The sequence below is a fragment of the Lontra canadensis genome, unplaced genomic scaffold, assembly GCF_010015895.1.
Source record: "Lontra canadensis isolate GAN:19392208 unplaced genomic scaffold, GSC_riverotter_1.0 scaffold29, whole genome shotgun sequence".
NCBI lineage: Eukaryota > Metazoa > Chordata > Mammalia > Carnivora > Mustelidae > Lontra > Lontra canadensis.
Genome location: NW_022631023.1, coordinates 7948144 through 7967692, shown reverse-complemented (window position 1 = coordinate 7967692; position 19549 = coordinate 7948144). Strand labels below are relative to the sequence as shown.

Sequence of the window (19549 nt, the reverse complement as noted above, 5' to 3'; positions counted from 1 at the left end):
CGAGGGAGTCTCTGAGCAGGGCAAGGGAGGAGGTGGGGCAACGGGTCTGGAAAAGGCACAATGGCAGAGACAACAAACATGATGGATTAAACGCCAGGGCTGCCTCTCCTGTTCTTGGCTAGTGGAAGCATACACGGCCCAAGGGAGGGTGAGGAAGCCCCCCTCTCCACCAGTGAAGGATTCTGAAATTCCTGTCAACGGGAAATCACAGCATGTTTAGTTAGATTTGGAAAGTGGAACATGGTGACATTTCATATACTACAGAAGTCAGGACCACTTCATACCCAGCTCTGTTAGTCACGGCTCTCCAGAGAAACAGAACACACATACGGAAGAGGAGATTTATCATGGGAGTTGGCTTTTATGATTATGGGGCCTGGGATATGCCACCATCTGCCATCCGTCATAAGCTGGAGAACCAGGAAAGCCGGTTGTGTAATTGAGTCCAAATCCGAAGGCCTGAGAACCAGGAGCTTTGATGTCCAAGGACAGAAGACCATGCCCCAGAGCAAGAAGAGGGCATTCACCTTTCCTCCACTTTTTCGTTCTATTCCAGGCTGTCAAAGGATTGGATGCCCACCCACACTGGAGAGGGCAGATCTTCTCTATCTAGTCTGATTCAAATGCCAATCTCTTCTGGAGACACCCTCACAGACACATTCAGAAATAATGTTTTACCAGTTGTCTGGGCATCCCTTAGCCCGGTCAAACTGACACACAAAATTAACCATCACACCAGTACAATGTTAGGGAACTGTAGGGAGTGTGTTAATAGATACGACCTCTTTGAAGATCAGTCTGACATTATATATTAAGGGTCTTAACCATGTTCAAGCCCTTTGATCCTGTACAATCCCAGTGTCAGGAACCTAGCCCAAGGACACAACTTCACAATCTTATCCACAAAGATTTCTGTTGTTTGTTTATCACAGGAAAAAACAGGAGACGACCTAAGTGGTCAGTGTAGGGAAACCATGGTCTTTCTCCTCGTATTTCTGCCTCAGTGACTAGAACAGTTCTGCCTTCTTAGGGAAGGACTAGGGACTACACTCCTGCACTCTATCCCACACTCCTTCACATCCACGGGTAGGGTGTGACTTATCTGGCGGGTGAGAAATGGTAACCCACGGGTCATCTGCTATTTGCCAGGACCGCCCAGGTAGGTGGCAGCCCACCACAATCTCTAGTGTGTGCTGATGGCCACACCAAGTCTCGACCTGCAGGCCCAGACCTCTGCATTATCAGATATAAGGAAGAAAGCGTGGTTTCAGCTTCATTTTTATGCAGCACAAACATGTGGCCCTACCAGTAATACAGTGGACACTGTATTTTAATTCCTGTCTGGTGCTCGTCCTTCACAGAATAGCGGCGAGGAGTGGCTGTGCTCACCCCAGAGCATGCCCACCCACGGTTCGCTGAGAACAGTCCAAAGATGGGGTCCTGGAAACCAGTGTCAGAGGGCAGGAGGGGGCCTCTTGAAGTAGCCGCAGCAGCTGGGGCAGGCTGACTCACAGCGGGTTCTAATATGCCGGAGCCATGTAAATAGCGGGCTGGCCTGGCCAACTCTGGCATGACTGGAGTGTGACATTTGAGTCACAGGGAGGCTCTGGCTGGCGTCGTCCAGCCCTGGTCATATGGCCCTCTGTGACCGTGACCTACCCAAGCAGAGCTAGAACACTGGATTTGCAGAAATAGCCTGAGACAGATATTGAATTATTGGAGAAAGAGAGTTTTTCTCCTAGACAGTGTGAAATACATAATTCTGGTCCAAAAATGCATCCGTTCAAAAATGACTTATTTTCTAGAACACCATCATTTCGAACTCTGTGGCTCCTTGGGTTCCTGAGATTTCCATTGTTTTTCTGGCACGTTGGGTGTTACATGGTGCTGAGGGATGGAGGGGGAGACAACATTTGGTCCTTGGTCCTAAGTCCGCAGGTGACCACTGAGACATTTGCTGCCTCTGTCTGTGTGGCTCCATTTTGATTTAGCAGCTATCTCAAAGTGCTGTTTTTTGAAGAATGAACTTTGGTTGTGTCTAGACCAATTTGAAAAGGTGGGAGAAGTAAATTTCTTTTGAGAGAGAGAGTGTGATTGAGCACCCAGTGGAGTCCATCGCAGGACTCTATCTCATGACACATGAGATCATGACCTGAACCGAAATCAAGAGTCAGACGCTTAACAGACTGAGAGACCCAGGCGCTCCTCAGGCTAAGTCCATTTCTGCCCATTCCGAAGTAGTATATAGTACCACAGTTAACCCAACTGAGTTTTACACTGAGTGAGGAGAACTTGACAACAACCACAGCCTTGGGAAGACAAATCAAGGACCCCTTCTGTCCTGCCTCCCCTTCCCGATATCCTATCCAGTCTCTACCACATGCCGGGCTAGGTGGGGGGAATCTGTATTGTCCAATGCACCGGGTCTGGGACAACTGCAGTGGCACTGGATTTATTTGGGTTTTCTAAGTTCTGTGGGCCTGGGGCTGGTAATATATTGGTTGTACCACTGACTCCTTGAAAAAGTGGGACACAGAAGAAACTTGGGGTTGGATCGGTTTGCCTAAGGAGTATACCTCTTCTCACAAGACCCTAGACATCAGCTTCTGGAGAAAACCCAGGCTCCTGATTGAGATCCTGCTCAAACAGTGAAGGTAAGAAATTAGGGAGGGTGGGGCACCTGGGTGGCTCAGATGGTTAACCGAAAGTCTTTGGCTCAGGTCACAATCCCAGGGTCCCAGGATGGAGCCCCATATCAGGCTCCTTGGTCAGCAGGGAGCCGGCTTCTCCCCCTGCTTGTGCTCTTTCACTCTCTCTCTCTCAAATAAATAAATACAATTTATAAATTTTTTTTAAAGATTTTATTTATTTGACAGACAGAAATCACAAGTAGGCAGAGAGGCAGGCAGAGAGAAAAGAGGGGGAAACAGGCTTCCCGCTGAGCAGAGAGCCCGATGTGGGGCTCAATCCCAGGACCCCGGGATCATGACCTAAGCTTAAGGCAGAGCCTTATCCTACTGAGCCACCCAGGTGCCCCCAAATTTATAAATGTTTATTAAAAATAAAAAAAATTAGGGAGGGAAGAATTTGGGATTTGATTTAGGTGATTTCATATTTGGACTTTCATCGTGAAATTCTTGTTGAGAATCTAATTACTGGAGGGGGTTTTGTGAAAATGGTTAACTTTATACTACTGACATTTTGGGGGTATTTTATGCTATTATTTGGGCTTACTGTAAAACGCAGTGTCTTTCAAACATTTTTCTTGAATTGGAACATGCAGCAGGGAAATGCATTACGGATTCTGGCCCTTTAACTGAAGCACAGTTTTTACAAAATAAAAACCTCTCAGCTGGGGTTCCCATGAAAGCAAAGCCTGCGACAAAGGCTTGTGTGTAGGCAGTTTATTTGGAAAGTGACATTAGGAAGGCGTGGGCAGCAAGGGAGCAAAACTGAGAAGAGCCAACGCAGGCCTGCGTTACCGAGGGCACCGTTGCCATGGCGACTGCAGCTCAGTCTCCAGAGACCTCCTCCGAAGCTGAATTAATTCAGCTCACAACCGCTCTGTTGGGGGATGGATGCCTGCCCCACAGTGAGCTCCACAGTGTCCTTTGGGTGTTGACGTCCTCTCACCCCAGGGTGCACTGCTGAGTGGCACCTGTGTGGACCTGATCACGAGGGCATCAGTGGCTGGAGTCAGGGGTGGGACGGGAAGGATCTGCCATGGCCACAAGAGGTGTTCAATCACGGTTTATCCTTATCAAGTGCAGTGCTGTATCCTATGCTAGTTCCCTCTCACAAGTGCGCCCACAGACACACACACACACACACACACACACACACACACACACACTCTAGCTGAGGCCCACTAAGCAGTGGTTCTCAAAGTGTGGCCTGGAGACCCTGTTTCAGGGGGTCTGTGAGGTCAAAACCAATTTTACAAAACCACTAAGATGCTATTTCTCTCCTCCGCTCTCATTTTCACAAGTGTGCAGTGGTTTTCCAGAGGCTTTGTGACGTGTGGTATTGGCATGGGTTGAACACAGAAGCAGACAGGAGAACCCAGCTGTCTTCCAGTAACCTAGACTTTTGAAGAGTTTTGCAAAAACGCAAAACAATTCTACGGGTCTTGCTAAATTTGTTTTAGAAAATATAGTTATTTGTCATAAAATGCTATTTAAATATATCAAAATGTAATAAGTTTAGTATTTACAAACAAATGTTTTTAAAATTCCCCTTTTAATTTCGAAATAGAATCCACATATATGAATGCTCTTTGGGAACACTATGAGTGTTAAGGGGGTCCTGAGAATTTTAAAAAATGGTGAGAATCGCTCCACTAAACTGACCAGGACCCTGGAAACAACTGCAGCCCACGATCTGAGAAACACAGACAATCTCTAACGAGCTATAAGAACGATGTGCTTGGGGAAACAGAATGAGAAATTACTAGGAGGCCGGAGGTGAGGTGGGGTACTGGAGTTAATTAAGGGCCTTTTCTGACCCATTTCAAAACCTTTTTAGGCCTATCACTGGCCAGAAGGAAATACAAAAGGATGATGCTGATCCGGGAAGGAGTGCCACAAAGGTGAAAGGACTGCTCTGGTAACTATCCATTCTTCCAAAGAAACAGCCAGTCTCCCGGCTGACCACAGGTTGTTAAATCCAATGGATTAAGGCAGGCAGTTCTCAATCCTGGCTGCGTGTTAAGTGTCCGGGAGTCAGTAAAAGCTATCCCTCCTTGGGCCCCACTCCAGACCAATGAATTAAAATTTCTGGGGATGGTGGGACACCTGGGTGGCTCAGTTGGTTGAGTGTCTGCTTTCAGCTTAGGTCATGATCCCAGGGTCCTGGAATCGAGTCCTCCATCAGGCTCCCTGCTCAGTGGGGAGTTTGTTTCTCTCTCTCCCTACTGCTCCCCCTGCTTGTGCTTGCCCACTCACTCTCTGACAAATAAATAAATAAAATATTAAAAGAAAATTTCTGGGGATGGGGCATAGGCACTGTTCTTTACCTTTTTATTGATGTGTAAATTACATCAAGGGCACAGATCTTGGGTGGGGGGATGAGTGGAACAGCTAAAGGGGATTAAGAGGCACAAACTTCTTATAAAATAAGCCACAGGGATGTAATGTACAGCATAGGGGATATAGTCAATGACACTGTAGTGAATGTATATGGTGACAGACGGTAACTAACCCTATTGGGGTGAGCATTTTGTAATGTATAAAAGTATCAAACTGCTCCCTTGTACACCTGAAATTCATATAATATGGTATGTCAGCTATGATTCACTTTTAAGAAGCACAAGTTAAATGATATTAAGGCTATGCTTCTGTTACAGCCAAGTAACTGCAATCCAGACCTTTAAGCTCCCAGTGGGTTCCCTCATGCCTCTCCTGGTTAATATTGCTATTGTATATTTATCACCAAAGGTTTGTTTTTCCTGATTTTGAGTTTCATATAAATGGAATAATACACTATATATTCTTTTATGTCTGTCTTTTCCTCCAACATGTGTGTGTGTGATATTCATTCATGTTGTTAGGTAGAGCAGTAATTAGTTCTTGTTGCATGGCTGTGGGGTTTTCAACTGTAAAAACAGGTATTTTATTGTTTATTTACCCTCCTCCTGGATGGAGCCAACTGGTCCTCTCAAACTGCTCTGAAGTGTGGGGACATGCTCCTACCACAGAAATACAGGAGCTGGGACAAATGGCAGACTAGAAATAGACTCGCATCACCTGTCTTATACTTACAAGGCAGGGATATGGTTATTGAAATGGAAGTCCTAGTTTTCTCAACTTTTTAAAAATAGTTTTTTTTTTCTCTTTACAGGAGGTATAGTCAAATCTGCACGAAAATGTGTGGCTCTGCTCCTGTGCAGAGATTTAGGGTGTCAAAAGTTAGAAGGCCTCAAATGCTCGAGGAGCTGAGATTTGGTCCCACTGGCCAACTGTGAGTACAGCCCTGCTAAGTTACATTTGGTTTATTTTTAAAACTTAATTCTATCTCAGCTTCTCAATATCACACGGACACAACCACGTATTAAGAAGTCACTCAAACTAATTCATAGACTGTATCCTCCAACCCCTTCAACTACACTTTCCCCAAATACTGTCTGGTTCATTAAAAGGCATAACCATCTACTCAGCTGACTGAGCCAGAGACCCCAGGAAGACCCTCGATCACAACTTCTCCCAGCAGCTACCCACTCCACACAATCAGATCCACGCACCCTGTCCGTCACCTGTGTCTCCAACACAGGCTGCCGAGTGACCCGCTTGTCCCCAGCCCCACTGCCGCCACTGTGCTGGAGCAGGACCCTTACTTCCAAACTCCTGCCCCACCCCAACTCTCCTTCCTGAATCCATCCTCTATCCACCAGCCTGAGCAACTTTCTCAAGACATCCATGGGGCCAGGTCATGCCTTTCCTTAAAGCCTCCCTATAGCTCAGAAGCGAAAGGGCCTCCAACTCACCCCACTGACACTTGAGTCTAGACTTCCTGTGTTTGCCTACAAAGCCCTGTGTGGTAGTGCGGTGGGGCTGGGCCTCTCCACATTCCCTTGGGCAGTGTGCCCGAGGCCCCTGCTGGCCTTCCGTCCTCAGGACACACTGAGCTCCTTCCCACCTGGAGGCCTCTGCCCCGGGCTGCTTCATACCTACAATCTCTCCCATCTCCAATCCTTCTCATAGGCTCTTGCTTTTGCTAATTAAATTTCAAACTCAACTGCTTCTCTCTCAACAGCCTTCCCTGACCACCCAAGCTAAAGTAGTCATCCCTTTACTTTCTAGAACATTATACTATCTTGATTCTCTGCATAGCACTCATTAAATAATACTGATGTATTTGCTTAGTCTGTCTCAATCTGCCCCTGAAATGCAAGCTCTTTCAGAAAGAATCTTATCCTTGCTACATCCAGAAAAATACCTCGGAAGTAAGTACTCAACAAATGTTTCTGTCTTATACACAAATATGATGCAAGAACACACAAACTAGGGGTGCCTGGGTGACTCAGTGGGTTAAGGCCTCTGCCTTCGGCTCAGGTCATGATCCCGGGGGTCCTGGGATCGAGCCCCACATCGGGCTCTCTCCTCAGCAGGGAGTCTGCTTCCCCCTCTCTCTGCCTACTTGTGATCGCTCTCTCTCTGTCAAATGAATAAATAAAATCTTTAAAAAAAAAAAAAAAAGAACACACAAACTAAATGTACCCCTCTCCCAAATCTAAGAGTTTGAATTCTGGGCCTCGAAGAGAAAACAGCGGGAAGGACATAATTGCCATTTAAAAATCACAACATGAATGCTTCTCTGGAAGTACTTCTTGCTTTTACTAATACTTATTTCTTAAGAAGTCTGCTATATAGTAATGCAGTATTTTATTTATTCTGCTCATTCAAGAACATTCAAGAAATGTTCATTCAAGAACATTTATAGTATTTATATTTATAATATTTATATTTATAATATTAATAGAACTTAATCTAAGAAACAACAAATTTTCTTTTAACACTTCAATATTGGGTATGAGAGAAAGTCAAAATAATATGGTCAAAATTATTACATCAAAAACTTAAGAGTAAATGCTTGGTGTTAGTCTACATGCAATTTACTTTTTGGCATACGGTTCTTTGGTTGCAAGGAAGAACATTTGGTTTACTTCACTAATAGGAATATCTCTTAATGCTGGGATGGCCTCTTCTTGGTGTTTCTTCTCCTGCTGATTTTTAGCATAGTTATCTGTCGGAAGAGGACAAAAAGCTCTGCTTACCCAAGCAGTTTCTTCTACCATTTTTATACTTTACAGAAATGCACTCAATACTTTGCTAGGCTAATATTAGCATAATGACAAATATCATGTTTAATATAATTAAAAGATTACTTAAATTCTCTCTTTAGAAGAAATGTCCCAAATAGAATAAAAATCAGGAAAGTACTTTCTGCATCTTTAGGATAAGAAATGAACATTTCATTCAACTGTACAATAATGATTAAAGTTCCACCTGCACATTTCTCATAGGGACAGAATTATACCCAGGCTTAGAAAATATATTTAACCCAACACTGCCAAACGGTTAAATCATTTGGTACAATTATCCACGCAAACTTAACAAGGTCCCCTCTTTGCACAAATCGCCTATTTGCTGGAATTTTAGGCAAGAAGATAGGGAATACAGTATTTTATCAGAAAGCAGTATAAAAATACTAGAACTGGTTTTCAAAGTACATTGTATAGGCTCATAAAAAAAGGCTTTGAAAATTAAAAAAAAAAAATCAGACCAAGCAACTTAAAAAACACTTCATTTCCTCCCAAAACCCCTTCACTTCCTAGAATCTAAGCATGGTCAGGAATTTAATTTACTTTATTCTTTAGATTTAGAGGAATTAAAAAAAAGCTACAAAGACATACTGTGGCTCTTCCATCTACATAACTGGGGTCAGGTGTGTACAAGGATCCTGAGGAGCATGCGTATTCTCAAATCCCTCTATCATATGAGATCTGCATGGACCTACTTGCCATTCTTTGATCAACACTGCCCGTTTAGGATAAAATATGTTTTTCTTGGGCACAGTTGCTAAGGAACATATATATATATATTTTTTTTTAAATTTATTTATTTGGGGACGCCTGGGTGGCTCAGTTGGTTAAGCGGCTGCCTTCAGCTCAGGTCATGATCCCAGCGTCCTGGGATCGAGTCCCACATCGGGCTCCTTGCTCGGCGGGGAGCCTGCTTCTCTCTCTGCCTCTGCCTGCCATTCTGTCTGCCTGTGCTCGCTCTCTTTCCCTCTCTCTCTGACAAATAAATAAAATCTTAAAAAAAAAAATTTATTTATTTGACAGACAAGTAGGCGGAGAGGCAGGCAGAGAGAGAGAGAAAGAAGTAGTCTCCCTGCTGAGCAGAGAGCCCAATGTGGGTCTCGGTCCCAGGACCACCGATCTCAGGACCCTGGGATCATGACCTGAGCTGAAGGCAGAGGTTTTAACCCACTGAGCCACCCAGGCGCCCCGCTAAGGAACATATTATATACTTGTGGTCTTTATGGGAAAATACACCTGCTGAATTTGTATTTCTTTGCTGAATCTGGTATAACTTTGTATTTATTTCTCCTACATTCTTTTTCTTGTGCTGATATGTGTCACCTACTATAGCCTATTCTTGGTTGCTTTTCTCGATAAAACTGCTAATACCTTGCTCTCCTGTCCCCCTCCCCCACACTGCCAGCACTTCCCTTTGATAGACATTTACCTGTGATTGTATGAATGGAGTTGAGTGGAGAGGTACTCATCATGTTTATTCCAAATAAGAGTACGTAACCAATTACTATAGTAATGAGGAGGTAGACAGGCAATGCAACTGCCCAGTATCTGTAGAAGAAAATATTAAAGAAAATAATAGACTGCCCGAAGAGTCATCATTCTCAAGAGACCATCACCGAGTTAACATGCTTTTTAAATCTGATTTTTTTAAATTAAAAATAATACATATATTTACAAGACAGTGAAATCATTCTACAAGGATTGTAATGAAAAGCTGCAATCCTGGCCACGATTGTACAGTGGTTAGTACTCTGCGTTGTAAAAAGCTGTAATCCTGCATCATTCCCTACCACAGCACCCCGGAAAAAGTGGAAACTAAGTTACCTCTCCCCTGTCTGCAATCATTTCCTTGAACACTTAAAAAAAAAAAAAAAAGATTTTATTTATTTGGCAGAGAGAGAAATCACAAGTAGGCAGAGAGGCAGGCAGAGAGAGAGGGGGAAGCAGGCTCCCCCTCAGCAGAGAGCCCGATGCGGGGCTCGATCCCAGGACCCTGATCTCAGGCAGCTGCTCAAATGACTGAGCCACCCAGATGCCCCACCTTGAATTCTTTTGATGATTATCTGCTCTCCCATTATTTGTTCCTGTGGGTTTATACCTTAAACATTTTTCTTGTATAGTGTTACCTTAACCAGATGTTGGGAGGAAATGGAATGTATGTTCCCTCTGCCATCCTGAATTAGAGATGTAGCAGTAATGACTTCTGAAAAGCTTTAAATTTCTATATGGCTATTTATGGATCTTAAAAGGGTAAGTATTTACAATTTGGGCAGTCTTAAAGAAAAACTGTGATCCTTCAAAATAGTATTCACACATTTTTATTTATTTTTTTTTTATTTAAAGATTTTTATTTATTTATTTGACAGACAGAGATCACAAGCAGGCAGAGAGGCAGGCAGAGAGAGAGAGAGGAGGAAGCAGGCTCCCCACTGAGCAGAGAGCCCGATGCGGGACTAGATCCCAGGACCCTGAGATCATGACCTGAGCCGAAGGCAGAGGCTCAACCCACTGAGCCACCCAGGCGCCCTTCACACATTTTTATTTAAGAAAAACATTAAACTTACTTTTGAGGCCAGTAGGTTAATCCTAAGGAATGGAGCCAAGATTCAGGAATAAATGCCCACACAAGATACAGTACTGCAGAGAGGAACAGAAATAAGAGAAAAAGCGAAGTCAATAAGGCATGCATCTAATTTAACAAGGTTTAGATAAAACAGTAAGCTCGTGGGGCACCTGTTGCCTCAGTCAGTTAAGGGTCCAATTCTCAATGGAGGCTCAGGTCATGATCTCAGGGTTCTGGGATAGAGCCCCCATTAGGTTCTGTGCTCACCACCAGAGTCAACTTAAGATTTTCTTTCTCCCTCTGGCCCTCCTCATGTATACTTTCTTGCTCCCTCTCTAAAATAAAGAAATCTTTAAACAACAAAAACCAAAAAGCTCTTTTGAGATTCCCCGATTACCTCAGAAATGAGTTCTCTTTTCTTTCAGTTTCCTAGCTCCTTATTTCTATCATTCTTATAGTATTTATGACGCTTAACTTAGAGTAGTATATTTGAGGGGCGCCTGGGTGGCTCAGTTGTTAAGCATCTGTCTTTGGCTCAGGTAGTGATCCCAGAGTCCTGGGATCAAGCCCCACATCGGGCTCCCTGCTCGGCGGGGAGTCTGCTTCTACCTCTCCCACTTCCCCTGCTGTGTTCCCTCTCTTGCTCGCTCTCTGTCAAATAAATAAGTAAAATCTTTAAAAAAGTAGTATATTTGCATTGCTATGAAACAGATCTCTAGAACTTTAGCATCCTGCAAATCTAAAACTCTATGCCCATTAAACAACTCCACTTCCCCATTACTCCCTTTTTTAAAAACATGTCTTAACTCTCACACTGTATTTGAAGCAATTTAAGGGCAGAAATCACGTCTTAGCAATTGTTGTGATCCTTACAGCACCTAGCAATTTTCCCTCTGTATAATGGCTGTTCAATACTTCATTACCACAGGGCTGAAAGGACTATAGATACCGGTTGCTTAAAGGTGATCTATCTACCTCTGTTCTGATCTACCTCATGATGGGCTTCTGCCTCGTCTCCCAGAATACTATCTTATTTCCCTCAAGCTCAGTCTTTGTGGAATGCTTTATTGTGAATTTGTAAAAATAACAGCTAACATCCAAGCACTCACTGTGGGCTCCCCACACTTCAAAGCATTTCACATGCATTATTTAATTTAATCCTTAAAACAATCCTATGATATGTATGCTATTTTTATAGAGGAGTAAATGAAATGAAATAAAGTCTTAGAAATGTTACATCCTCTGCCTGACGTAAAGGTCAGAGACAAAATTCAAACTATCTCTGTTGATGATGCTGTAGGATTCATATTCTACATCAGAAGCATAAGAAACAGCAGTGAACCCAAAAGGCATGGTCTCTGGCATTCCCAAGCTTAAAATCTAGGGGAGGGGAATAGAGACGAGTAAATGGACATTTTCATTACACTGTGATAAGCGTGAATGTGTAATAAAAGGTGATACAGGAGCACATAAGAAGGCTCTTAGCCCACATTGGCACTGATGGAGGTGATGTTAATGGTCAGCAAAGATTTCCTGGAGGAAGTGACTAAACTGCACCCTAAATAATCAGTAGGGGATTAGCCAGATCAAAAATATGTCTGGGGGCTGCAGATGAGGAAGGAAGGAAATACGAGAAAATGGTGTTTGCTGCCATGATCCACAGGGAGAGTGAGGGATCTGGTGTGACTGGATGGTAGAGAGAAAAGATGGCATGGGACAGGCTTGTAACTTGTAGATAGCTTTTAAAATGGATGAAATACAAAGAGCAGGGAAACACCATATAAATTCATAAATGGAAGTAATTGACATTAATTAAATCAATGCATGAGAATTTATTGAACATCTACTTTATGCCAGGCACTATGTAAAAGTCAAGACTATATAGAAATACTTATCAGTCTTTTGTATTAAGTGCTTTACATTAATTAATTAATCAATTAATTAATCCTCACAGCAGCCCTAAAATGCAGCACAGTGAAGTCGATCCAGTGTCTGGGTTCAAATTCCAGCTCTTATCAGTTACTGGCTGTATGACCTTTGGCACATTCCTAAAACCTCATGCCTCAGGATCATCACTGATAAAATAAAGGAAAGAAATAACAATACCTACCTCATAGGGCTGTCTTGCACGTCATAAACATTCAATAAACATTGTCACCACCCTTTTACAGATGAAGAGTATGAAGATTCAAGAGCTTGGGCAAATGGTGCCAGGTGACACAGCTAGTCCCTGGAGGAGTCAGGATTTGAACTCAAGTCACAACTTCTTTACTCCCTACACTACCCTTGCCAACAGCATGGTTGGCTGTACAAATACGGTCAGGGTTCAGAAACACTACCACTCCCTCACCTCCCTGGTTTCCACAAAATTCCAAAAAGTTGGATGGGACACCCAATTTTCTCCCTCTTGTTTTCCTTTATAATTCCCATATCCTTTAGAGGAGAGATGTGGAGCCTCCTGTGTGACCCTGGGCACATCAGTGTCTCAGGGAGCATCAGTTTCCTTATCTGGAAAACAGGATCTTCTGGAAACTAAGCCAGATCTAGGGCTCTAGAGTGCACATGGCTTCTCTAGCCTAATTCTCTTGGCTTCCTGCCTCCCACAGGCTGCACCTGTACCAACTTACTCACTCTAAACCCTTCATTCAAAACCTTCCCACATCTTCCTTCTCGCTGCCGAGGAGAAAGCTAAACCCTGTTTCCTAGTCTGATTTCATGTTGCTCTACTGGGTTCCCATGGTTCTTTTCACACTGTTGATTGTAGATCCCATTGTCTGTCTTGTCCAGAAGACTATGACCACAGAGATGTTGAACCACAGGGACCAGGTTTCATTCACTTTGCAATCCTGTCTGGTGCTGTATAAATAATTTCTTGAGATTACTTACACTAGTGTCGGGCATATAAAATACCAAACACAAGTTCCCTTTAGGTTTTCTTAGAAAAAGACATAAGTAGAAAGAATCACAGTTCATTATGTGCACATTCTAAGAACAAATGATGTAATTTCCTTGTCCTTGAACACCAGAAAAGAGGTCCTGGCCATCCATCAGGAAAGTACTTACTGAAGCCAAATTGGGAGCTTAAGAAAAGAACAAAGCCATAAATCGCTCTTTCTGGCAATGGCGACGGTGAATTTTCCACCATTTTCCCTGTGGCTTTAGACAATCTGCGGGAAAGAAACACAATCATCGTCAGTGACTCACTCCCCTTCATCACTGGTCTGTTGTAGCCTCATCGCTTTGCTACGGGGACAGCCTCTGCAGTTTCTCTCCGTGCCTAAGCCACTGCACACCGCCTCCCTGCGCACACACCTCCAACACACACAGCTAGCACGCGTGCACGAGCCCCCCCAGACCCCGCGTGCGCGCGCACACCCAGAGCGCGCGCACCCTGCAGGGGAGGGGAGGGAGGGTAGAGAAAGGACGAAAGCCGTTCCTAGCCTGCAGGCATCGCCTGCCTGCGGAAAGGGCTTGGCATGGCCGGGCTCGGGGCACGCGCGCCTCCTCCCCAGGTCCGGGCCACCGTGCCCGGGACCAGGCCCTGCCCTCTCGGGGGAGTTTCAGTTTCTTATTCAAGGGTTGTGGGGTGGGGGAGGCCCTGGCTTCTCAGGCCCCTCCCGACAGCTCGGCCACTTCACCGCCGAGTCCCTCGCGCAGGCGCCTTCTGGAAAACCTTCGCGGGGGCGAGAGAGGGGAAAGCTAAAGGAAAGGCCGGGTCTCTCCGGCGCCCCCCTCCCAGCCCAGGCGCAGGCGCACTGCGACCCTTGCCTGTCTAGAGCGCACGAGCACCGGGAACCGCCGGATCGCTCTGCTCGCCGCCGCGGAAGGGAGCGGGGCTGCACGACTGCGCATGTGCGCATCCCACGTGACGGGCTTTGCCGCCTGCGCCGCCGCCCGCTCCCGCCCGCCCGCTGGCTGACGTGGAGGGCCAGAGGCGGCGGCGGCGGCGGCGGCCCGCGTCCGAGGCTCGGGGGCTGCGGGCCCCGGTGAGTGCACATCTGGCGCGCGGCGGGGCTCCCGGATGTGTCACCTTATCGCGCTGCAGCCGAGATGCCCGGGGAGAGGGGCCCTCCACACCCCCTCCGTGGGTGTGTGGTGAGTGTGGGTGTGTGCGCGTCGCCCCGCGTCGCTCGCTGTGGTGCCCCCGGTGTGTCTGCGTGGGTCGGGGCGCTGGGGGTGTGGCCGCCTTTGTCGGTCCCAGTGGGTGTGTCCCTTTTGTCTTACGGGCCCCTTCAGACTCCTTGGGCCCCTGGGGGCGTCTCTGTGAGGGTGGGAGTAGCCCCTTTGTGGTCGCATCCCCCTGCTGCCCGCGCGCTCTCGTCTGGAGGGTGACACCCCTGACAGGCGGGGGGGTCCCTGGGTCCGGGCGTGCGGGCACGCGCCTTTGTGTCCACTCCCGGCTTCTTTGTGTCGCTCGCGTTCTTGGCGACGGCGTGGGCGCCTCTGGCCCGTGTGATGGCCCCCCTTTGTGTCACCGTCCCTCTCCGGGGGGCGCGCGTCCCCCGCTCGCGTGTCCGCGCTGTCTGCGGTCGTGACCCCATCCTGGTACATCGCCCTCCCCGGTGTGCGCCCTCGCGTGTCCCCGCGCGCGTGCCGCTCCTGCGTCCTGTCGAGTGTATGATTTCCCTTGTGCGCGTTTTCATTCGCGAGTGTTCGTGAACGTTCGTGCGCGCCCCGTTCTCTGTTTTGTGCGCTGTAACGTCTGCGCCACCTGTTTTCGTGAGAATGGCAGTCGAGTCCGGGGGCGGCTTCCCTCCCAGGAGGGGACCCGGGCTGGGAAAATCAACCTAGCGCTTCCCCCCTCCCCTCCTCGCGGGAGCATCCTCCCTCCCCCGACGCGGGTGGGAAGGGGAGGACGGAGGCGGGTCTGGCCAGCTGCTCCGTAGTGTTGACGCCGTCAGGTGTGACCTGTCGAGCCGGCCTATTCTGGGAGGAATGAGGGGGGAGCCAAGGGCCAAAAATTGAGCCAACGCGTAGGTGAATTTTGGCTGGTACCAGTGCAGAGTGCCTTTTCCAGAGGAGCCGTAGATGCCCAAAGCCCTTCAGTTGCAGACTCCTTCCGAAATAGGGCGCACACGCCAGCTGGGCAAATACGTTCTAGCTGTGCCTGGGCGTTCTTGAAAATACTTAACGGTTCGTATAGTGTCGTATCGCGTTCTCATAAATTATCTCTTGATTCTGCCCAACATCCTGGCGAGGAGACTCAAGGTAGACCTTGTACAGATTTTTACTCCTCCCTTAGCAGCAGGTTTCTCATAGTTACAGCTCTAGTTAGGACATTTTTTATTGCAAGAAATTTGCGTTTTATCCTAAGGGAAATGGGATTTATTACAAGGATACACAGGGAAGGAACCTTCAAACTGATTAAAGAGCCACCTCCTACGCTGCTTCTTGCTCAAAGGTTCGTGCTCTGCGCTCTAAGGCTGTGTTTTGGTGTGTCTTTCTGTTCATTTGTTAATTTTCTTACCTTTGCCTAATTTCCTTTTTTTCTGTTTAATTTCTGAAATATTTCACATATAAAATACACAGGGGGATCTAACCAACCCATGATTCAGATTTACAAATGTAATTATTTTGCCAAATTTACTTCAAATCCTTTTTTATTTTAAGAAATAAAATTGCAGATGTTGGAGGCGCTCCGAGTTCCTGCCCCTCCTTCCCTAAGGTAGCCGCTGTGTTCAGATTTGTGTATATCATTCCCTTTAATATTTTGTAGTTGGTTCACAGTTCCCAATCTATGAACAATGTGTGGTGGTATGTGTTTTAAGTCTCAATGGTTTTAAATGATATGTGTCTTTTTGCAACTTGCAATTTTAAAATCAGTATCACATTTTGAGTTTCATATACAAATAAATTGGGCAATTGTGTTCTCTTTGGTTCATTCATCTTAATTGCTGGTACAGAATCCAATTGTATGAATATACCATAATTCATTTCCCAATCGATGGACTTCACAGTTGTTTCTGGTTTTTTACTCTAAAAACAATCCTGCAATAAACATCTTTGTCTGCTTGTGCACACATTTGGAAGTTTCTTTAAGAAATACACGTAGCAGGGGAGTTGCTGGATAGTAGGATATGTGCATCTTCAACATAACTGAATATCACAGAAGCTCACAAAGTGGTTGTACTAATTTTCACTCTCACTGGTATTGAGTGAGGACACTCACTTCCTCACATCCTTGCTAATACTTTGTTACTAGGCTTTTACTTTTTTGCCTTCTCTTTACTGACCAGCTTCCTTATAACTTTAGCTTACAGCTAAATTTCCTTATAGCCGCCTTGGCTTCTGTTTTAGCCCTGTGTCAGATGGGTTCATCTCTCACAGCTAACTAGCTCAGTCTTTATCTCATATGCTTCTTGTAAGATTAATTCCAGTAAAAATTTATTTTGCACCTATGGTTAATGTAAAGATAGTAATTTCCACGGTATGTTTTATGTACCTCTTTAGTGGCAGTTGAGGTGATTTAATTACTTTTTAAAAGATAATGAGTGGTTTTGGAAAAATCTTCTTTCCTCTTCAATGTAATATTTGATAAAATCAAAATATATGTAACAAAATAAAATAATGTAACATATATGCTGGTTGTGAAGCAAAACAGTACAGTGAATACCAATCAGTACACCACTCAATCCAAGAATCAAAATGACCAATATTGTATGTGCTCATCTCCAGAGTGACTATCCTGAATTGTCTGTGTCATTCCTTGCTTTTAAAAAATAATTTTGTCAGATATATGTATATCGCTCAACAATGTATTATATGGTTTCTTTGTCTTTGGGTTTTTTAAAGAAAGGGGTTGTGGATACAGTTTTCTGAGACTTGCTTATGTCACTCAATGTTGTTTCTAAGAGTCACTGATATTGAGAATAGATGTAAGTCATTAATTTTCACTGCTGTGTAATATTCCACAGGGAATATTACAGTGTATGCATTCTTCGATGGACATTTGGCTGTTTCTAGGTTTTGCTATTATGAAGATTCTTGTATGTATCTTCTGGTACACGGTTGCCAAGAATTTCTCTAATTTTCATACGGGGGTTTATGACCCCCCAGAGGAGTAATGAAGATATTTCTAGGGAGTACTTGGGCAGGAGTGATATTAATGAATCAATTTCTAGATCATTAAATTCTGTGTGTACTCTTTCTTAAAATTGGTAATGCCTGGGGCCTGTGATAGAGGCCTCTTGTTAGTCCTACTTTCCACTTTACCTTTCCTAGTAGCACTTTTACCTTAGGTAAGGAAGGCATACTACCTACCCACATGGAATATTATTAAGGCATTGTCCTAAGCAGAAAAACTCCATGGAAGACAGATAATTTAAAATCCAGTATATATATATATATGTATACATATATACCAATATATACATATATAGTGTTAGTGCGTTTTCTAATCCAGGTACTTCCATCTCAGGAGCTGCATTTGCAATTACAATTTAACATTTTATGATTGATTATCAGTGTATGCAGTTATTTTTGATAAATCCTATGTTATAATAATTATAACAGTTTAAACCAATGATATGTCACAAAACTACCTTATCTTTAGATAATATCTAAGATTATCTTTAAGTCACAAGAAATTCATCATTTACAATTATATAAACGGGCTGAACACTTGTAGATGTCATCTTGTGTGAAAATGATTTAAAACATTTTTAGTGGTTTGTGAGTAAAAAAATGGTTGGAATACTACTGTGGTAAACTATTTGCTAGAGGTCAAATTGCTGGATTATGGGGTATGAATGTTCAACTTTACCAAACTGTTTTCTGAAGTGGTTGTACCACCTTGTACTTTGGCCAGCAGTTTTGTCAATTTTTATATACTTTGATAAGCAGTGTATAAGAGTTACAGTTGATCCATATTTACTCCAACACTTATTATCATCAGATTTCTTAATATTTGCCAATCAAATGGGTATGAAATGATGTGTCTTGTGGTTTTAATTTGCATTTCTTTGTTAATGAGTTTGAGCATCTTTTCATATGTTTATGAACTGTTTCCCTTTTGTGAAATACCTGGTCATATCTTTTACCCATTTTTCTCTTGGGTTGTCTTTTAAAACTAATAAACTTGTAACAATGATCCTTTGTTGATTATATGCATTGTAAATATCTTCTCAAATTCATGGCTTGTCTTTTTACTCCTTATGGTGTGTTTTGGTGAACAGAAGTTCTTAATTTTAATGTAATCTAATTGGAAACTTTACCTGATCTTGGGATTATAAAGACATTCTCCTGGGTTTCTTTTTAGAAGTTTTAAAATGATGTCTATCACATTTAAATTCATAATTCATCTGGTATTGATTTTTGTGTGACGTGTTAAGGCAGTGATCCACATTCATTTTTTTCCTCTTTGCGGCTACAGCTGTCCTCATACCATGCATGGAATTGGCCCTCTGTTCACCAGCATGGGTTTGTTTCTGACTCCCCTTTCTGTACCACTTGTCTGCTTGACTATCTCTGTGTTATACCACACTGTCATAATTATTAATCCTATAGCTCTACCAGAAATCTTGCCATTTGGGGCAGGGGATCTTGAGTCTCAGCTGTTCTTGGACCTTTGTTCTTGTTTTAAGAATGAACTTGTCACGTGACATGAAAACCTGGGAATTAATTGGAATTATTGAATCAATTTGAGGGATAATTGAAATCTTTAAGATTTTGAGCCTTCCTGTCTGAGAACATGGTATGTATTTCCATTTATTTAGGATTTTAATGTCTTTTAATGTAGTTTTGTAATTTTCTCCATACAGATCTAATACTTTTAAATTGTTGATTCTGATGTTTCTAGTAGTTTTGTTGTTTTTATAACTGGTGCTATTTTTTAAGGTTCTATTTTCTGACTTTTTTGTTAGCAAATAGAAATTTAATGGATTTTTATATTAAACTTTAGCCATCACTTGATAAACTTATTATTTCTAACATAGTTTCTATTATTCTTTTGAGTTTTCTATGTGAATAATTATATCATTACAAATACTGACACTTTTGGTTTTTCCTTTCAATTATTTACCCTTTAAAAAATTTTTTTTCTGGTCTTAATACGCTGGCATACTTTTACATCTGTGTTGATTGGAAGTGATTATGGTTGTTCTTTAGAAGTGATTATAGTGGGCATGTGTCTCATTCCTGATTTTAAGAAGGGAATGTTTCCCCATTAA

At 43.8% G+C, this 19549-nt stretch overlaps 2 protein-coding genes across 8 annotated transcripts in view; one reads left to right on the top strand and one right to left on the bottom strand.

Annotated features, from left to right (window-relative positions):
• Positions 1-3382: 3382 nt before the first annotated feature.
• On the bottom strand, positions 3383-14257 carry PIGP (phosphatidylinositol glycan anchor biosynthesis class P). 7 transcript variants are annotated; one of them, XM_032865343.1, is made up of 6 exons: positions 14151-14257; positions 13446-13549; positions 10384-10456; positions 9249-9367; positions 7614-7740; positions 3383-3668 (listed from the first exon to the last, which is right to left on the bottom strand). In XM_032865343.1, exons 1-6 carry the CDS (start codon positions 14240-14242, stop codon positions 3554-3556), a joined length of 630 nt encoding a protein of 209 aa, XP_032721234.1. In that variant the 5' UTR covers positions 14243-14257; the 3' UTR covers positions 3383-3553. The 7 variants fall into 7 exon arrangements, with proteins under 7 accessions (XP_032721234.1, XP_032721235.1, XP_032721233.1 ...); XM_032865344.1 differs by having other exon boundaries at positions 13446-13552; positions 14158-14245; XM_032865342.1 differs by having other exon boundaries at positions 14139-14189.
• A 62-nt stretch (positions 14258-14319) lies between these two features.
• TTC3 (tetratricopeptide repeat domain 3) overlaps positions 14320-19549 on the top strand; it is a 123042-nt gene continuing 117812 nt past the window's right edge. The window contains exon 1 of the mRNA XM_032865338.1: positions 14320-14477. The gene's annotated coding sequence lies outside the window, so the exon portion shown is untranslated. The remainder of the gene's footprint in view (positions 14478-19549) is intronic.